The sequence below is a fragment of the Aricia agestis genome, chromosome 4 (genome assembly GCF_905147365.1).
Source record: "Aricia agestis chromosome 4, ilAriAges1.1, whole genome shotgun sequence".
NCBI classification, from domain to species: Eukaryota; Metazoa; Arthropoda; class Insecta; order Lepidoptera; family Lycaenidae; genus Aricia; species Aricia agestis.
Window position 1 is genome coordinate 10,089,717 of NC_056409.1, and position 20,804 is coordinate 10,110,520.

Sequence of the window (20,804 nt, forward strand, 5' to 3'; positions counted from 1 at the left end):
ATATCTGTAAAATGTGTTATATTATTTATTAGTCAGAGGTATGTAAAATATATCGGTGCAGGCAGTACATATCTCAGTTAAGGAACTGTGTAGTCTCTACTGTCGACATATATTTCCATAAAACAGAAACCTCAATATCGTCGTTTAAATGATAAACTGCGTTTACATTCGGAAGATATTTCATGAGTGTATTCTACAAGGCAGAAACAACATCGAGACGATCTCGATATGAGTGATGGCCAATAAATCATCGATAATAACGAGAATTCATATATTTGGTAACACGGACTGCGCCGGCGCATACGAATATGTATACCGGTAGATTGAGGTCAGATCGATTGCTCGCGCAATTACTATGAGTTTATATTACGTGGTCACTTATGAGCTGTATGCGTGTGGTCTGATTGTCCCTAAGATATGAAGTATCAAAATTTTAACCATCTCCAAAAAATAAATTTCGAAAAAAAAAGATGTTTAAAATCTCAGCATTGGAAAGATTTGGTTTCATACATTTCCTTTTCAAAATAAACAATTTTTCTATTTATACAATTGAACGACCGAAAATCAAATAAATTTTATAGGACTTTCAGACTCCTGTAAAATATCATTCGATCTTTTTATTCGGGATAGCTGGATTGTTCTATTCTTTGCGGCTACCAATAAACGATACTCACTCATTATAATTTTTTACTCATTTAGATATTAGACAGACGGTGCAGCACACTGCACACCTCATTATAATTGTGGTTACGATAGGAAGTCCTCTTTGATACATTAAATTAATGAAAGTACAATCATATTCTGAACATTAATTAACTTTAGTAAATTCAGTTGTTGCTACGCCGCGCGCCGCGCCGAAATAAGTGATAAACTTTTTCATCACTGGTGATTTGATTATAAGTACTTATTGAGTTTGGTATTGTTTGTTACTAATATGTATTCTGTGGTATTGTGTATGAGAATAAGAATGATATTGTCTGGTATTTTTTTAAAATGAAATAAGGGGGCAAACGAGCAAACGGGTCACCTGATGGAAAGCAACTTCCGTCGCCCATGGACACTCGCAGCATCAGAAGAGCTGCAGGTGCGTTACCGGCCTTTTAAGAGGGAATAGGGTAATAGGGGAGGGTAAGGATGGGAAGGGAAGGGAAGGGAATAGGGGAGGGTAGGGAAGGGAATAGGGTAGGGGATTGGGCCTCCGGTAAACTCACTCACTCGGCGAAACACAGCGTAAGCGCTGTTTCACGCCGGTTTTCGTGGTACAACGTGGTATTTCTCCGGTCGAGCCGGCCTATTCGTGCCGAAGCATGGCTTTCCCACGTATTTGGCACGCGTATATTATGTTATTGATTCATTTGTTTTTAGTAAGAAAGCAAGAGTCAGAATATAAACTGACACTTTAGCTCAAAATTTAGAAGCCTATAAACTTACAGCTACATGGGCTTACAGTTCAACAAGGTAATTACCATATTTATGTAAGTACCATTTTTTTTGAAAATAAACATTCTTTTTTCAAATTTTATCGTTTTTATCGCTATTACTAAGACTTCGTTGTCTGACCGTCTGTCTGTCTGTCTCTAGGCTGTAACTCAAGAACGGTTTTTTTTTTTTTTTTTTTTATGAAATAAGGGGGCAAACGAGCAAACGGGTCACCTGATGGAAAGCAACTTCCGTCGCCCATGGACACTCGCAGCATCAGAAGAGCTGCAGGTGCGTTGTCGGCCTTTTAAGAGGGAATAGGGTAATAGGGGAGGGTAGGGATGGGAAGGGAAGAGAATAGGGCGAGGGTAGGGAAGGGAAAAGGGTAGGGGATTGGGCCTCCGGTAAACTCACTCACTCGGCGAAACACAGCGCAAGCGCTGTTTCACGCCGGTTTTCTGTGAGAACGTGGTATTTCTCCGGTCGAGCCAGCCCATTCGTGCCGAAGCATGGCAGATTATGTATATCTGTTGCCGCTATAATAACAAATACTAAAAACAAAATAAAATTAATATTTAAACGGGATTCCCTACAACAAACGTGACTATTTGGCCTTTTTTGCTCTATATCAATAATGGCAACAGAGGTCGGTACTTGAATTTTTCCCAAAGTCTTTAGTTATATGTGTTCTTTAATATTTAATATTAAAATAAAATTAAAAATAAAGGGAGCGTACAGTAAACACATAATATAGGTACGGAACACTTCGTGCGCGAGTCCGACTCGCACTTGACCGATTATTAAACTTCTCAATAAATTATTCCTGTTTTTTTTGTCTAAGATCTAACTACTTACAGTGTAGTCAATCGCGGTAGATGGGACAGCGCGTGCGCATGCAGATGTGATAGCGGATTGGCGCGAAGCTCCAGCCTCGCCAGCCGACTGCACGCCTGCAGACCAGATGATACCCGCTCTATGCGATTGTTAGCCAGGGACCTGGGGACAAATACTGCATGTAAGAACAAGCAAAAGTGAGGTCGAGCTTTGCGAGAGAAAAAGTGAAGATTATTGTGCATGAAGCGTTCCACAACTGATATAACAAACCACTAAAGTAGGGTGTAGTTTCGTTGGTACAATAGCCACGTACAATAGCTCATCTGACAGCATTGTTGGAGGAATTGCAGAAAGTTGTACCTTATCACTTAATTAGGAACTCGGTCAAAGATTCAGGCCGATATGCAATAGTGCACGATTGGTCTGGCTTATTACTTTGGGAATGCTCTACTATTTCAGAATTTATAAAACAGTTATATTAATAAGTCGCAAGTCGTAATATTTTTGTACTTATAACAATAAAAATTCAACTTACAGATCTTCGAGCTGCGGCAAAAGATGTATAGCTGGTGGCAACTCAGTTAGCAGATTCTCTTCTAGCCTTCTGTGGACAAAATGTTAGAAATAATATCACTTTGACGGTAATATATCTTATCTTAAATCTTGAAACGAGCAATTCTTGTATACATATATAATTGGAATCTCGGAATCGGCTCCAACGATTTTCGTGAAATTTAGTATATAGGGGTTTCGGGGGTGATAAATCGATCTAGCTAGGAATCATTTTCAGAAAATGTCATTTTATTCTTGTTTTATCGAATACGATGATATTATATGAGACGACGCTTTACATAACTAATTGCTTGTTGATTAAGGTCTGCTCTATATATTGGTATGAATCCCTTTGAGGCGCAATATTCACTCGGATCCTAGTACATGATACCGTTACCTAAACTATTAAATAGATATGGTTGCCTGGTAGAGACTGCTTCCAGCAGTAAGGCCGCCAATTCAAACTATTTCTGTTTTTGTAACATGTGTAAATTGATCTATTTTGTTTGTTTGAATAAAGAGTTTTTTTATTTTTTATTTTATTTTTAAATAGAATAGAGTTTACGCAGTAATCAGTGTCGTAGAGTACGCTATACTTAATAAAGATTCAGAGTATATCTCTTTGGTAAGGTTGGTAGTTAGATCCATGATCATCTATTTATCTTATGAAACCAATGAACCATTGGTTGGAAGGGAAGGCTTTTACTAGTAAGAAATAGAGATTCTCTTGAGATACTTACTAGTGCTCTAAAAATCTAAGTATCTGTTATCTATAAACTGGCTACAGTTATCGAAACTGGTGTGGGGGGTTTGATGATATTACTAGTAACTATTTATTCGATGATATTATAAACTAGCTGTTGCCCGCGACTTCGTCCGCGTCAACATAGTATAATAATACAAAGATGGATAGTCCGCTAACAAATATGAAAAAAGTAAAATATAACCTCCTCCTTTTTGGAAGTCGGTTAAAAAGTAGCTTAAGTTACACCTTACTACATCAGCTATCTACCAAAAAAAGTCCCGGAAAAATTGCTCCAGCCGTTTCAGAGATTAGCCGGAACAAACAGACTGACAGACATACAGACAAAAATTGTAAAAAAATGTTGTTTTGGTGCATGTGTCGTATATAAATTCATATGCATGTAGTAAAAAACGGTTCTTTCAATATTACAAACAGACACTCCAATTTTATTTATATGTATGTATAGATGTATAGATTGCGTTTAAACTCTAAAATAATAGGCAATATTCAATCAGCAAAAACCTATATTAATTTACCTATCTTTGCTGCTTTTCTCAATCCGAAATCTAAACTAATCAAGTGCCTTTCAAATTAACTCTACAATCTACATCGTTACAGCTCTACCATACCGAGACACTGGCAATTTGTTTTTCTGTTTGTTTGTCAGACGACGCCATTACACATTCATATTATGTACGCTTACAAGGCGTAGTAATATTTCTTTTAGATTTATGTTTAGGCGATTAATGAATCGGCGATCCTTGCCCTCATTACCAGCAAATGCTAAATACGAAAACTAGCATTTAAATCGATACTTACATAGGCCCAACTAAAATATGGATTTTATGTATATCCAGACATGCTAGGCAGATGATGAAGTTGGAAGGTTTGTTCAAATTATTATGAGATAAAAATTTAGTATTAATTGCCCTTGTGTTATAAAATGTTAGTTCCCCATTTCATCCACTCGCCTTTTCAATTCTAGGATCGAATATTTTGATATTATATTGAAAATTATTCTCAGAACAGATTTAGTTTCAATGATTTATAGCCGCAGGCTGTAGGACCTCAAAAAACTACGAGGAAAATGTATCAGTTTTCGATGTATGGCTTGTTAGGTCGATGTCAACGTGTTTCCCCACTTAGCGATGTTGCAATGATGCTGCGATTGTTTCGTGGCGTTTTCTAAAATATGAGACATATAGGTGTTTCGTAAAAAATGAGGATTTATTTTCGGATAAAAGAAACAATGTAGGATACTCAACGGAGGCATTGAAATAATAATAATAATAATATCTATGGACGCTTCACACCACGTCAGTCTCGCCCCGTGGTAAGTACCTGAAGGACTTGTGTTACAGGTAGGTACCAGACAACGGAAATATATTTAATACTTTTATACTATACATATATTTAAGATTTTTATTATATGATACACATATTTAATACACATCCATGACCTTTTTTGTTCCGTCGGCGGGATTCGAACCCGCGACCCCCGGCTTGAGCTGCCAACGCGCTCACCACTGAGCCACAGAGGTCGTCAGAAATGAAGTAGGAATAACAGAAAAAAGTGGATATTTACCATTAATACCTTAAGGTTTTAGCTAACAAGCCAAAATTAACAAAAAATTTCCCGCCACTAAGAAGTGGCAGGTCGGTTCCATCATGATTTCATTTGCGCGTCCTCCCGCTTAATATTTTTCCGTCTATTCCAATAAAGTAGGTCTGTTTCAATAAATAGTTTCATAGTTAGGTGCATTAAACGGGCCATATATTATGTATATATTATTCTCATTTATATAATTCTGTTGTTTATAACATAATAATGGGATTTTCCGCCCTCATTTATCTCTAGGCTTTGTTTCTGAGGTATTTTTGTTTACCTCGCGACTATAACAATCTGTACTGATTGAGCGTGTACATAAAGTACGAAGACTACGAAGATCCGAGCTTTGGCGAAACATTAATCAAAACCCGTTGTTTACCGACACAGGAACAGGGAATTACTTAGGGCTGCCAAATATTATACGTAAATACTAAGAATTTAACGCTAGACGGAATAAATATTGACTATTACATCATTACCTTAGACGTGGGAGAGCCATGCTTCGGCACGAATGTGCCGGCTCGACCGGAGAAATACCACATTCTCACAGAAAACCGGCGTGAAACAGTGCTTGCGCTGTGTTTCGCCGAGTGAGTGAGTTTATCGGAGGCCCAATCCCCTACCCTATTCCCTTCTCTACCCTTCCCTAATCTCTTCCCTTCCCATCCCTACCCTCCCCTATTACCCTACTCCCTCTTAAAAGGCCGGTAACGCCAGGTGCGTTACCTCTCTTCTGATGCTGCGAGTGTCCATAGGCGACGGAAGTTGCTTTACATCAGGTGACCCGTTTGCTCGTTTGCCCCCTTATTTCATTAAAAAATATATATTATATTATTGGTAGAAGAAGTGAGCTTTCGTTGCTTAGAGGCTACTTCGCACTCGAATAGCACTCTGGAAGGTGCAGGTTCAATCCTAAGTTTTGGTGTATACCAATGAAACATTTTCAGATCACTTATACTGAATACACTGTACTGAACTCTACAATAAAGGAAAACATCGTAAGGAAACTCTCCATTTATTAGTCCCAAACGTATTGACCAATGATCAGACTAATAATAACAACGAAAACTTATTGCCTAAGCCCTAACCAATAACCATACCTATAAAGGCTGTCACCAAAACCTATTGTTTTTTTGATCTAAAAAGGTTGACGAAATCAACAGAATATCTGAAGCAACTTTGTTCATAAGACATGCTACTTTTATAGAAAAACAAAAGCAAATCTTACGCGATAAAACATTCAAGAAAACCCTAGAAACTATTTTCACATTAGGGTCAGGCGTAATCCGGTGCTTCGATATTATCAGAGACAAGAAAAACTTCGCGACAAAGTTTTTGTGATGTACGGTCCGTTTTGTACTGTCTTATCTACAACAGTAAAGTTGATATCAAATGCCTTGTCAAGAGAATAGATGGGAATAATCTTTTATAATAGTGATAACTGTTGTGTAGTTCTTTGAACTGCAAAAAAAATATGGAAAAACAACAGCGGGGTTAAAATGGTCGCTTTGAAGAATCATGATATGCATTTCTGTATTTTTGTACTGATTTGACATTTGTTAGTTTGGCAGTTTTGACAACTCATTTGCTGAATTGATTGAGAGGAATTGCTAAATGTGACCATTTTAGCCCCGCTGCAAACAATAGAGCAAAAAGAATATTATTAAAAAAATTACATAAAAATATTTATTACGACTTTTTCAGTGTAAATACGAACCGATTCTAGTTAGGTACAAATGAGGGTCAAAGTTTAGTTTAACTAGTAACCTAAATACATGAGAAATTCTGTTATTACCCAAAAATAATAGTTTATGACTTGAAATAGTAGCCATTAAGGAACATAAAGGGCAAATATTACATTTTGGAGGTATAAGGAAACACGGAGCTCTTTCTGTATGTAAATAACATTAACGTTTCACCACGCAAACACTTAGCAATATTTGTTTGTGTTGGAGCTGAATTTAATACACTGTTAGGTAATTTTATAAAGGCGCTATTGAGGACAGGCAAATGATAATAAAAACGAAATTTGCCATTTAATTGGTTGCAAGTGTTGGATAAGCAGTAAACACCTTTTTAACCAGTCCATGGTTTCTTTTTAATATCACCAATATTTGTGTAACAAATAATTTTGAGAAAACGCGAAGAGTACATATTATTAGTATAATTAGTTTATAATCACTGGGAATAACTTACGCGATATTTTTTAACTGCTAGTAAATTTTCTTAGACTGACAATAAACCTAAAACTATTTTAGTAATAACTGCTAATAATGATAGTTTAGAACTTTAGAATTAAGAAGGCAAAACCACGTTTGTTACTCTTGATTGTAGAGTCAATTTAGACGGCCTCTACTACTCCACATTCTACTGTTATTCATTCTGGATCTATTAATAATATTCTGTAGTAACATACTAATTAAGACAATAAAATCATCTTAACTACACAGAAAATAAACCCTTGCTTGTAGTATGTTTAATAATCTGTGCCCTTATAGTCAGGTTACAACTAGATTGTAATGTCTCGCGAACCAGGACAATGAGGTCGTTAGTTTCAGGTAAATGTCGCTCTAACGACTCTGTGCTCTGGAATATAGATGCCCCTGATGCTGGATTATACTCGAGATAATTACAAGCATATTTGTGGTAGAGGCGATGACGTGTGTACCGACATACTCGGTTAGCAGCAATTCGTTCTCGTTAACTATACTATAGCGTATATCACAGGATAAGTTCATAAATATCCAAAATTATAGGCATCTGTGTCCGCGACTCTACATTTAAATCAACATCATGGTGAATTAAAATACAGATACAATATCTGAGCCCCTAGCCAACACCTTTTATGTATCGCTTTTTAATAGAATCGCCGATCAAAATGTATGGAATTGATATAAGTCTGATAATATTATGAGTTATGACATCGACGTTTGACTCATGTCATGCCTATTCCATACATTTTATTCAGTATTCTATAAAGAAGCTGTAAAGAAAACATGTTGGCTACTAAATATTATTACTTATTAAAAAAAAAATACAGTTAAATTATCACTTATAATACCACAAGAGCTTCAAAACTATCTGAAAAACTTGACGACTTTATTTGTTTGCAGGGAACCTTGAGGGAAATGCCAGATAATTTTGAAGCTCGTGTGGTATTCGGGGGATTATTTTTCCGTCCCAAATGTCGGCCAATAGAATTAGAATTTGTTTTTTATATATAGCAACTACCAGAGAAAATTTTCAAAAAATTATCAGTATAATACCATGTAGGTTGTACCACGTGACGTCGAATGGTGCAATTCTATTGGTCGATATTTGGGTCGGAAAAATAATCAAAATATAATATTAAAAGCCTAGGAATTTTAATACAAAACTCCATGAACGCTCTTAAGAACAAAGTATGGTTACCTACAAAATTCGGAAGCCTCGGTGAAATTAGAATTTAATAAAAGTCAAAGTTAGTCAGTTCGATGGACTTGAGGGTTTATCAGGGGTAACATATTTTAACGTGGCTCAACAAAGTTGTATTTAGTATGATAAATGATAATATTATGAGAATTTACCTTGCTTAAAATTCGCTACAGAAAATGCGTTATTTTTTTTTTAAAACAGGGAGAAAATATCCGTTTAAATTTACTTTTAATTATTATCAATGTAAATTAAGAAAGTACGTCATTTAAGTTAAAATTAGAGTTTAAATGCTTTTACAAACTACATATATAAATTCAAAGCAAAAATTTTGTAAACCTTGGAGAAAACTGCCAAAACAATAATTAATGTCAAGACCACAATTAGGTTGTGTTAAAACTTCAATGAAATCACACACGCGACGGGATCTAGCAGCGGAAGTTGGCGTAAGTGTAAAATATATAAATTGCGATCAAAACAGCTTTTACGATAACATTATTGTCCTCAATTCTGGCACAGTAAGGGCTTGTACACGAAATTGCGATGCAGCGACTAATAATTCTACGAACGCGACTTATTACAATCTGGCGAAGATAAACCTTTGTATTCATATTATTATTTGTCTTAGGGGCTGTTTCACCACTTACTGATAAGTGCCAGATAGGCCATCCATAACTTATGTGACAGAAACTCCATACTCTATCTGTCAGATAAGTTGTGGATAGCCTATCCGGTACTTATCAGGCAGTGGTGAGACTTAGGGCCAGTTTCACCACTTCCTGATAAGTGTCGAATAAGCTATCCACCACTTAACTTGACAGATAAGGTATGGAGAATCTGTCAAAAAGTTGTGAATAGCCTATTCGGCACTTTATCAGAGAGTGGTGAAACAGGTTACAGGCTCTTACTCTCATAAGAGTATGCAATAGTATAGTAGATATTGCCTACTACGGTCATCGCAGAAATTAGTTTGTCACGCGGTAAGCCCACATTTCACGTGATTAAAATTTAAAACCCTGTGTCCTTTCCTAGGGACGTATATTATGTCCATACTTATCATAAGTCTTCAGCGGCTTCAACGTGAAGAGGTAAAAAACATAGAAACATCGTATTTACACTATAGTTGTTATAAATATTCAGCTTACGGTTAATTAAAAGATCATTAATAAGGGATGAATGAAGTCGTATCGAGGATTTTCGCGCCGCAGCCATATCATCTGTGGTTTTCGCAGCTTTGTGGTGAAGCCCTAACATCGACATTGGACGCTATCTTAAAACTAGATAGTAGATAAACGCCCACTGAGGTTAAATGTATTAATTAAATGCAATGCAAATATTTGAGTTGCAAATGTTAACTGGAGAGATAGATTTGAAACGACATTTCGGTCGAAGATGTAACAATTTCAGGTGCACTAAAATTTTTATTGAAAATACCCATTTCAATAAGAATATAATGTTATACAGTATGATTAGGCAAACAAAAAGTTAGTTCGTCTCTACGCACAAAGACATAGGTCGTCGTAGAGCTACGCAACGCAGAGCTATGCGGCGCCATCAGTTTAAATAGAAGTCTTTGTGCGGCGCTACGAATGTAGTTGCAGAAAAGTATCGCCTCTGCAAATTATGCACGATATTGAATAAGTAATATGGAACTTCAGTGAGAAAATAGTTATATTATGTAAAGATTTTATACGTGGGAGAGCCATGCTTCGGCACGAATGGGCCGGCTCGACCGGAGAAATGCCACGTTCTCACAGAAAACCGGCGTGAAACAGCCCTTGCGCTGTGTTTCGCCGAGTGAGTGAGTTTACTGGAGGCCCAAACCCCTACCCTATTCCCTTCCCTTCCCTACCCTCCCCTATTCCCTTCCCTTCCCATCCTTACCCTCCCCTACTACCCTGTTCCCTCTTAAAAGGCCGGCAACGCACTTGCAGCTCTTCTGATGCTGCGAGTGTCCATGGGCGACGGAAGTTGCTTTCCATCAGGTGACCCGTTTGCTCGTTTGCCCCCTTATTTCATAAAAAAAAAAAAGATTGATTCCTGCCCATAACATAGAATGGCACGAAGCTATTATTATTAGTTACATCTTCAACAGTTTGAAGTATAAAAATTGTAAGTTTAGCAGTAAAGTGTCGGCACTCGGCAGTAGTTGTAGTTAAAGTCAGCAATATCAGATCCCGACAGCAATATCGGCAAGTTTTAGTACCACTATTACTTGGCTACAAACAATATTATTACTTTCAATTTAAAATTATCCGAATTTCCTATCTGGGCTGTAATCTTATTTTTGCAGAAGAAGGAACATTTTGTTCGAAATGGAATAGTACTATTTTTATGAAATTGAAAATTAGTGTGTTATTTTTATAACTTTATGTACCATCGAGGAAATTGATACCTAGGCAGTTGACGGACCTACGTGGTTTGGTCGGCTTATGTCAATTCAATGTTAGCTGTGATCGGTGCCGCCAGGCGCCATCTGAATAGGAATCAACTTCTCTGTTAGTACATAATATTATGTAGGGCGCCGTGACAAAAATGTTTTACATGTAACTGTGCCGCAGGCTGAAAAAGATTAGAAACCCCTGGACTAACGTGAAGAATACCCTTAATATTTTAACCCAGAAATACCTCCGACTAGCCCATTTGCGCCTTACAATGACAATTTTTCACGGGTTTACAAAGTCGCTACAGTAGAGTACAGTACAATAGCATCGTATGCAAAGCCCAATCATCACTCACGCCCACTGGAACTTGCTAAGCCTCCACGCCACATTGTAAATTGTTCCTCACTACAATGGCTTCGAATAAACCCTACTGAAGTAGGACTTATTCAACATATAAATAGAAATGTATGGAAGTGAAAGCTTTTAAAAAACCGCAAGAGATCTGCAAGCTGTACCATTGAAAACTGCCTATACAATAATTATAGACTACGAATATGTATACGTTACTAAAAAATACTATTTTTTATTAGGGTTCCGTACCCAAAGGGTAAAAACTGGACCCTATTACTGAGACTTCGATGTCTGTCCGTCTGTCTGTCTGTCTCCAGGCAATAATGTCAATAATGGCAACAGCTAGGCACTTGAAACTTTCATAAAAGCCTTAGTTATATATATACTTTAATAATTTATAATTATATTTAAATAAAATTAAATTTAAGGGGTGCTCCCGTACGGAACCCTTCGTTCCTCCTACTAGCGTAAAAGCCTACTTTTATTTTCAGCTCAAAAAGAAAACAGTAATTCAGTAGCCTAAAGGAATTTCATAGACATTGGAATTTCAATGATACAATATGTCCGACAGGCATTCTCTCCCTTACAGAGTGTTCCTAGCTCAGGCATCCGATTCGGTATTGACGTGGTAAATGCTTCACGACTGTAAGGAATTTCATGTGTGGTATGGACTCAATGATTTATATAAAATCCGCCCGCCCAAAGTAAGTGGCAAACTTTCCTACATGATGCGTGTCAAAGTTTTTATTATTTAGGAAAAGTCAGTCTCTATTTTACTAAAACCCTTGACTAACTCGTAAGCTATGTGTAGAATTAAAAAATATAATATAGTAATTGGTATAATATCTAATATATAAAATTCTCGTGACACAATGTTAGATAGCGTACTCCTCCGAAACGGCTTTACTGATTTTAACCTATATGCATATTCAGTGGGTCTGAGAATCGGCTACTGGGTACTTTTTATATTGATAAGTGCATTTGTTGAATAAATAATAGTAAATTATTACAACTCGAGACTGACGGCGACCATTGTTTGTGCAACGGGATAGCGATGGACGTGGCCATGGTGACATACTTATTTAGGCACTTCGTAAAATACCTAATACGGCTGAAACACTTTATATGGCAAAGAAACGTTTGCCGGGACAGCTAGTAATAGATAACAATAAGCTTACTTACAAGATGCGCAGGGCGGGAGTGTTGACGAAGGCGCGTTCATCGATGTGGACGATCCGGTTCCGTTTTAGTATTCTGTGGATAAATAAAAATTTAATTAATAATTATGATTTTAATATTGTATACTATATTTTACTGATTGATAGTTTTATTATACCGCTTGAAATAAACCAATATAGATGTAGTATTTTAGTGAGGTCATCATACTATTATGATGTCATATACTTCACTTTTCACTATTCAGAGGCGAGGTCTGATAGATCTACAATAGGCTTGATCTTTGCTTTGAGCTTAAAACCTGAATTTTCTTTTTGTTCCTGTGGTGTGACACGTGTTCCTTTTATGATGTAGGCATCTATAATGAAAGTAGTTTTCAAAATTACACCTGTAACGGGCTAGTTAGGAGATCAAAGTTTATATGCCAGAAATATTATAACAGGCGGGCAAATCCATGGGAAAAACTAGTAAGAAATGAGTATTAAAGAAAATTTAACACGAAAATTCAAGTACTTATACAGTGTGTAACAAAAACAAGTGATAATACTTTAGGGTGTATACGTGTTCTTTGTAGAGAGTTCACTGTGAAAGTAGCGGCGCTGAAAGATCTTTTTTTTTAACTTTTGTATGGGGAATCTCGTGACGCTCGGGCCCTTGCCCATACAAAAGTGAAAAAAATGTTTCGTCTTTCAGAGCTGCTACTTAGTAGCAGCTCTGAAAGACGAAAGAACACGTATACACCCTAAAGTATTATCACTTGTTTTTGTTACACTCTGTATAGACAAAACCAACAGGTTATAAATCGTAAAGATCAAGTGGTACAATTATTATGTACGTGAGGTGTGTGCGCGGATTTTAAGTGGTTGACCGGATTGCGGCTGAAGCCCGATAACTTTCGTGACTTGTAAGGTGTGTAGAGCTAGTTTACCGCAGATAAGAAGCCGCGTTACTTAGATTGCGATCGACATCATTTTATACATTAAAGTTTCTAGAACGCTAGTAAAATAGTTGCCTGTCCAAAAAACATAAAAATAATCTGATATGTTTTACTGGATTAATCTAATATAGCGTGAAGTTCAGCACTTTATGGCTGGGGTATTTCGGACGCAAACAAGTCAATTCGAATCTGATTTATATGAAAAATGTTGATCGAATCCACCAATAAGTATATTGAAAAGTTACTCTTACGATATTTATTGCGTTTCGAAAGTGTCAAAAAGTTTTACCGAATACACCAATATTCGAGATATATTTAGCGAAAGTATCAGCCTGGGATGCGATCCCGATATGGGATCAGTCTGAGGTCGTGGATCCAGACAGACGACGATAAATCCCGGCGCTACCGAACGCCCTTCGACGTCAAACGATAGTTTTTCTTAATTAAACCGACGATATGAATGTAGCTTTATTCCCCATTAAAAACTTATTTTAATCAGGACAGAGATAATAAATCTTTTTAATCTGTCCGCAGTAAAATTGTCAGTGCGGATAGTTTGAATTATTTTAGCGCGGACACAAAAATTGAAGTAATTAATGGTTCGATTAATTTTAATTTTATGATAATAAATAGTTTATGTTGTTGAAATTTCGTAGAATCGCTGGCTACATCTGTCACGCTGTCACGTAAATCGTTAGTTGCAGAGAAATGTAGAATTTAATGTCCTCTGCATGCGGAATAAAAGTTTTGATCAAATTCTACGAAAGATACCCAATAATTAATCTGGAATATACTATATGATTTTAATAGACGTTACTAATGTATGTACAGATATTAAACGTAATAAAATTAGTCATCTCCAAAAATTAATATACTTGGAAGTTGTTGATTAAAAATAATTTGCACATTAATTAAATCTTAGCATCCAAGAAAGGACAGCTAATTATTATATTTTGGTCGTGTATGCGGATATGACGTCAATATCAAAGGCTTATCATATGAAATATGAGCGATAAGCGCGAAAATATGTTTCGGGAGCTTTGTACCGAGAGCGGCGCAAGGGCGGGCGGTCGACGAACTCTAGATGTAAGGCGCTCTACACACCTGCTGAACAATATTCATTCAGTTTTACATTCATTCAGTTTTGTGTGCTAGCCTGTTAGGGTTGTGTTGTTGAGTTATGTATGTTTAATGACTAATGACGTGAATTTTTATAATAAAATAGGCTATTTTAATGATATTATAACGTATTTTATTGATTTTTTTTTCATTAAAATTAACGAAATTTTGGTGTCTACAACATCACAACAAAATTATCCACCTTTTTTGTAGCATTATCATGTTCTGTAAAAATTGATTTTGATACTTTAACAGCGGACATAATAAAATTTATAGTGGCCTCGTTAGTCGTAACTTAAATTATGTATACGTGTCTCGGTTTAGCAGATTATTAAACTATTAAAATTATAATTAATCTCAATCTTTTATTTCTATGTTGACTATAAGATCAAAGTTCACCATAAATTATAACACCACCATAATATATACCATAAATTAAACAAAGTTATTCGACACGAGTTTATTTTGAGCTAACTTCTAAAAGGATGTCCTCCCCTAAAGTTATTGACGTCGAAGCCACCGGCTGCCACTTATATGACACGACTTGAAAATAATAGCTTTTACTTTTAAACACGAACTTATAAAACATTTTAACGATCCTCTGTTCTTTATGGATGAACGGAGACGAAAACAAAAGATGCGCTTATAGGAAAAGTACGTTAACTATTTGAGTATCTACCCAGTACCCACCTATTATCCTATCAAGTCTTTAAATAATAGGAAATTTAGGGCCTGTTTCACCACTTTCTGATATGTGCCGAATAGGCTATCCACCACTTAACTTGACAGCTGAAGTGTGACGAATCTGTCAAAAAAGCTGTGAATAGCCTATTCGGCACTTTATCAGAAAGTGGTGAAACATGCCCTAAATATTGCAATTTGCAAGGATAGTTGTTAACATAATTATTTGACGCTTGTTGAGATTAGACCACATTTTCTGAATTCTTAGACGTTTAATATTTTTGATCGTTTTCATTCTTGATCAGTTAATAATAAAAAAGTTATGACACTTCATTAAGAAAAGTGTTTACGTTAATCTTTCAATGAAAACGCGATATAAGCTTTATTTTGTGTAAAATCTGGAGAAATGAACGCACCGATGTTTTCTTCGTGTTGGTTTATGAGCAGTAAAACGGAGTGGTTTTAGGTCCGGCTGTTTCTTGAAGAAATATTAAAGAAAAATATTATGAGACCATTAATAATATATTATACAGCAACATCATTCAATTATTAAGAAATAAAGAGTAGTATTGTGTTTTGATAAGGTTTTTGTAAAGGTTTGATAAGCAAATATATAATTTTTAATATTAATTTTTTTTTGCGTAAGGCCACCATAGACTTAATATATTTATAAGTTTATGAAGGCCACAATGCTGCATTGCGGTGCGTCGCCGCAGCTAAATGATGTTCTGATGTTCGATATAGATATTTTAACGTGACTGGACAAGATTTTGACGGAACGACAGGAGATGAAGTGGAAGAGTGAACGACGCTCAGCGGGGCTAAAATGGTCGCATTTAGCAATTCCTCTCAATCATTTCAGCAAATGAATTGTTAAAACTATCAAACTGAGAAAATATGTCAAATTAGTACGAATTATCGACAAGGCGTGACAAGACTAAAGAACGTGAGCGAGGGCGCTGCACGTGAAGGAGAACTGTCAAAAATGACGTTTTGTATGATGGCAGCGTTCGTTCCTTTTTTCGCCAAGTTCATATAAAGCCTTGTCGATCAGCCTACCTAGCATACGCCAACGAGATATCTCACTCTCGAGATAATTAAATGTTGACATTATGAGACGAGTAGTTACTCGTCTCATAATGTCAAAATCTCGACATTATCTCGACCAAACTCTATAAAAATGTATTATTTCGATGATAGATCTACGCGAGAAAAACTGTTTGTCATGCTAGGGTGAATGAAGGGAGATGAAGAGACAAACCATCAAACATGAAGAAAACACGTAGAGTGAGATATCTCGTTGGCGTATGCTAGGTAGGCTGTAGACATGAATTGCAAGCAGAGTGACCATTTTGCAATTTTAAGAAAATGAATCATAATATTAGGATTCATATTATTATGATTCTACAAAGCGACCATTTTAGCCCCGCTGTTCCATCACTGTCTAGTTTCTTGTATTGTGATTTGAGATGACGCGCGTCGACACCAAGAAGTTTTGTAACGCGATTCCTTCGCATGCGACCACGTCATATCATTCCGACTCAACTAAGTTCTCATTTACAAACGCTAAGGTCAATTAACATATTAAAGTAACCATTTGAAAGCTTTCAAATCACAATTAAATCAATGACAATAGTCTAAGGACAATGGGGCCATAAAATCCTTTTAGAAATGTTCGTATCTCCTACAATTAGATGAAATCATTTGGAAAATCTTTTCGAGTGAAATTAGACGTGGAATGTATATTTATAGGTCTTTCGAGTATTGAACTCGAATCGAATAACGAATGTTCGGCTTTATAAATATTTTCCGCATTCCGTTATCATAAGCGTAGACGTTTCCTACGACTAGTCGAGACGCGAGACAAACTACTTGTATGGATTTTTGGATAGATATGTAATAAATGTTTTGGATAGATACAAATAAAGGTCAAAATTACAATAAATATACATGGAACTGTACAAATAGGCGGTGTTATTAATACTAAATGAACATTGAACAATTGATGAATAATAGTGTATGCACTAGCAAATTAGGTAATGTTTTACAAATTATAATTAGTTAGGTTAGCTTTTCTTACTATTGGATTAATATTTCTGGCAGAAGATGTGCTGGATATCTGTTTGAGTAGCACTTTAAGATTATATTACAAGACCGCACTGTAAAGGCGTAGGAAAGGGTTATGTAAACAGTAAGATTATTGAAATTCCTAGATGATATCGGCACTTATCACGAATAGCCGTGACATTGTCACTTTGTACTTAAAGGTCAATGAAGGCACATATGCCCTTTTAGAAGACATGGATGCGTTTATCAAATGTACATTATCTTTTTCCTTCTGCTTCGCCCGCGCGAAACAGTATTCCAGTTTAGCATGCCTGATACTTAATTCTTAACCCTTTAAAAATTATTTCCTTCTGCACGGTAATACGTCCATCAAAAGAGGAAGGTTTTAGCTCTTACGGTTTGGCCTAAGTGTTGATCGGTTATTTTTTTACATGAATAACAAGACTTTATCAGAAACTGCATACCTTTTAAGTTTTAATATTAATTATATCATTTTAAAAGTTCCTTAAATGTCTCGGTAACTAATTACTCCCATAATTTTAAAAGGTAGGAAGACCTAAAAATGACCATCGCTTTATAAACGTTATTTAAAGAGCAATGTCATCGTCGGTCAGGTTTCAGGTTATATATAATATAACCTGAATTATATTTTGGGAGATATAATTACAGCAAATCATGTCTTAAAAAAAGTTATTGTATTTTATAAATATATAAAGGGCGTATAAACAGATGTATTGTCACACAATACTTTAGAATCTGTTCCATTACATGACGTGTCCCTCACATATAATTGACTGTAAAAGTAGCAGCGCTGAAAGTGTAACTTTTGACTTCTAAGTTTCTATGAGATACAAGCCAACGTCATACTTCTCAAACAAAAATTAAAAGAATCAATCAATTTATAATAATCAATAATATCAACCTTTTCTCTTTAACTAGTATGATGTTATATAAAACAATAATAAATATTATGTACTCACAGCGTATGTAAGGAGGGCAGCGGCGGCAGCGAGGCGGATGTCAGCTCACTTATCTGGTTGCCGGCCAGGTTCCTGAGGACACGACAATTCGATTACCTGTTACGGAAGTAGGTTTCCATTGTTTACATATAAATAAATAGGTACACATTAACTAAATAAAATATAGGATGAAGTAGGAAAATAAAGTAAACTTTACGGAGAAACTTAGTGTTTTATCAAAATACAAGTATGAAGTTACAGAATAAATGAGACTAGAAATGTGTTGAACGGAGCACCCAAAATATATTACTTAACAGGCGCACGTTTCTCTAGGATTTATATATTTATAAGAAATTAAAAAAAACCCCGCCAGAACAACTTTAAAAAGTAATGAAATAATATTTACAGCCTTTAAGTTCAAATAATTCCTAACTTGTGTAAAGTAATATTTTAGTCCATAATTGTTGTCACAGTGTGTCGGCGGACCGCCAAGTAAACTACAACCTATAACCGCCAAGTCGCTGATAACCTATCTCGATTCAGATCGCTGTGAATTGATCCTTAAACTTGTTAAGTGAAATTAAACATCTACATTAGCGGTCCCCCGACACACCTTAAAGGCAGTATATTTACTGCCTTTAAGTTCAAATAATTCCTAATAAAAAAAAAAATGAAATAATATTTTATTTTATTACTTTTTAAACTTGTGTTGGTTATAGTGCAGAATAATTCCTATCAACAGAATCATATTGTTACGGTACATGGTATACGGACACGTAGTGCTATCTAGCGACAGACCAGCAAAACTTACCGAGGGAACAGAGGCAACATAAATCCCCTACTCAATACTAGATGGCGTTAGGTGCGCTAGTACATACTCGAATAGACTGTGCTCGAACTTTCTAGAAGTATCTTGTTTACCTGTTTACGGGTTTATTTTGTTTACGTGTTTAGTTGTTTATGTTTATTGTAGTACATGCTCGAGCCTCCTAGAAAGTTCCGACACTTGTTTACGTGTATCGGGAACTTTCTGGAATTCGTCTCGCCATATAAAAAGCCGCAGGTAGACGGCGCGGCAATTTATTTCAATCTGAGCGATCTTCGCGGCGACAACAAGTGATCAATAGTGAGTGAACCAGTGAAACCTGTGACTTGGCTACGACCTAGGACAGTGATAGTGCTTAGTGATTGGACCTAGTGATTAGTGTTTGGACTTAGTGCTAAGTGTTGTGACGCTAAGTGTGTGTTTAGTGCAGTGTTAATAAAGTCTTCAAGAGAGTCACCAGGTCTTTCTCTCCAAATCCTCGAACCCTAGCACGTAACAATATTCTCATGATTACCTATCTATTAATGTCATTTTCGATGAGGCCGTTAAAATGAGCCCAAACATAAAAACCTCCAGTTTGGGTTCATACGAAGCTCGGTTCCTATAGAATCCAGGTGATGCTGCAGCAGCAGCATATAAATATTTACTGTTTATACTTTATCTACTTCTTAGTGGTTGTCACAATTAAAATGAGCCCAAACACGAAACCTCTGCTCTTAGTTGGTGAGGAGTTGGATATCCTATTGATTACCAGGTGATGCTGCAGCACCAGGTCAACTTTCCATTATTATGTGTATACGTATATTGTATATTCACAAATATCACGAACTAGAATGAAATATAAAATCCATCAAACGACTATAAGTTGCTAACGGCCTTTCATGAACCAGATAAACCCTGATTGTCCAGGACTGAGCAGGCTGATGATGATGAATTATAGCTAAGAACACTCTCGATCATGTCAGCTTTCAAACAAAAAAAAAAATTAGATCAAAATCGGTCCACCCGTTTGGATGCTACGATGCCACGGACAGATACACACACAGACAAACAGACAGACAGACACGTCAAACTTATAACACCCCTCTTTTTTGTCGGGGGTTAATAAATAGTTACAGGATCATAGCCTCCTTTCTAGGTATGTAAAACCATATGCCTAAAAGCGTTATAGATCGTAACCGTAATTTAAACGAGCACATCTTAAAAGGAAAGTTATGTGTAACACACGGACGTAAAAAAAGTACGGACGTAACCTTCTCTAATCACGAGTGAAGCCTAGTTATGGCCGCCCGTGTAAGACGTGTGCGTGATATGAGGGTTGCCATATAAATCATAAATTTGTAAAATTTCCCTACTTTTTTTGTAAACTCAGACAAGTTAAATGTATTATTTATACTTCAAACATGGGAGAGCCATGCTTCGGCACGAATGGGCCGGCTCGACCGGAGAAATACCACGTTCTCACAGGAAACCGGCGTGAAACAGCGCTTGCGCTGTGTTTCGCCGAGTGAGTGAGTTTACCGGAGGTCCAATTCCCTTCCCTATCCTCCACTTTCCCTTCCCTTCCCTTCCCATCCCTACCCTCCCCTATTATCCTATTCCCTCTTAAAAGGCCGGCAACGCACCTGCAGCTCTTCTGATGCTGCGAGTGTCCATGGGCGACGGAAGTTGCTTTCCATCAGGTGACCCGTTTGCTCGTTTGCCCCCTTATTTCATAAAAAAAAAAAACTGAAA

The 20,804-nt window shown here is 36.4% G+C and overlaps 2 protein-coding genes across 2 annotated transcripts in view; both read right to left on the bottom strand.

The window, feature by feature from the left end:
- LOC121726614 (lutropin-choriogonadotropic hormone receptor) overlaps positions 1 to 20,804 on the bottom strand; it is a 43,449-nt gene that overhangs the window by 18,030 nt on the left and 4,615 nt on the right. The window contains exons 2-5 of the mRNA XM_042114045.1: positions 18,266 to 18,337; positions 12,484 to 12,559; positions 2,789 to 2,857; positions 2,275 to 2,415 (exon numbers count right to left, since the gene is read on the bottom strand). Of these exons, the coding sequence (XP_041969979.1) occupies positions 2,275 to 2,415; positions 2,789 to 2,857; positions 12,484 to 12,527 (254 nt within the window). The 5' untranslated portion in view covers positions 12,528 to 12,559; positions 18,266 to 18,337. The remainder of the gene's footprint in view (positions 1 to 2,274; positions 2,416 to 2,788; positions 2,858 to 12,483; positions 12,560 to 18,265; positions 18,338 to 20,804) is intronic.
- The window catches only part of LOC121726081 (leucine-rich repeats and immunoglobulin-like domains protein 1), a 50,132-nt gene continuing 47,589 nt past the window's right edge, over positions 18,262 to 20,804 (bottom strand). The window contains exon 5 of the mRNA XM_042113309.1: positions 18,262 to 18,337. Coding sequence (XP_041969243.1) covers positions 18,262 to 18,337 — 76 coding nt within the window. The remainder of the gene's footprint in view (positions 18,338 to 20,804) is intronic.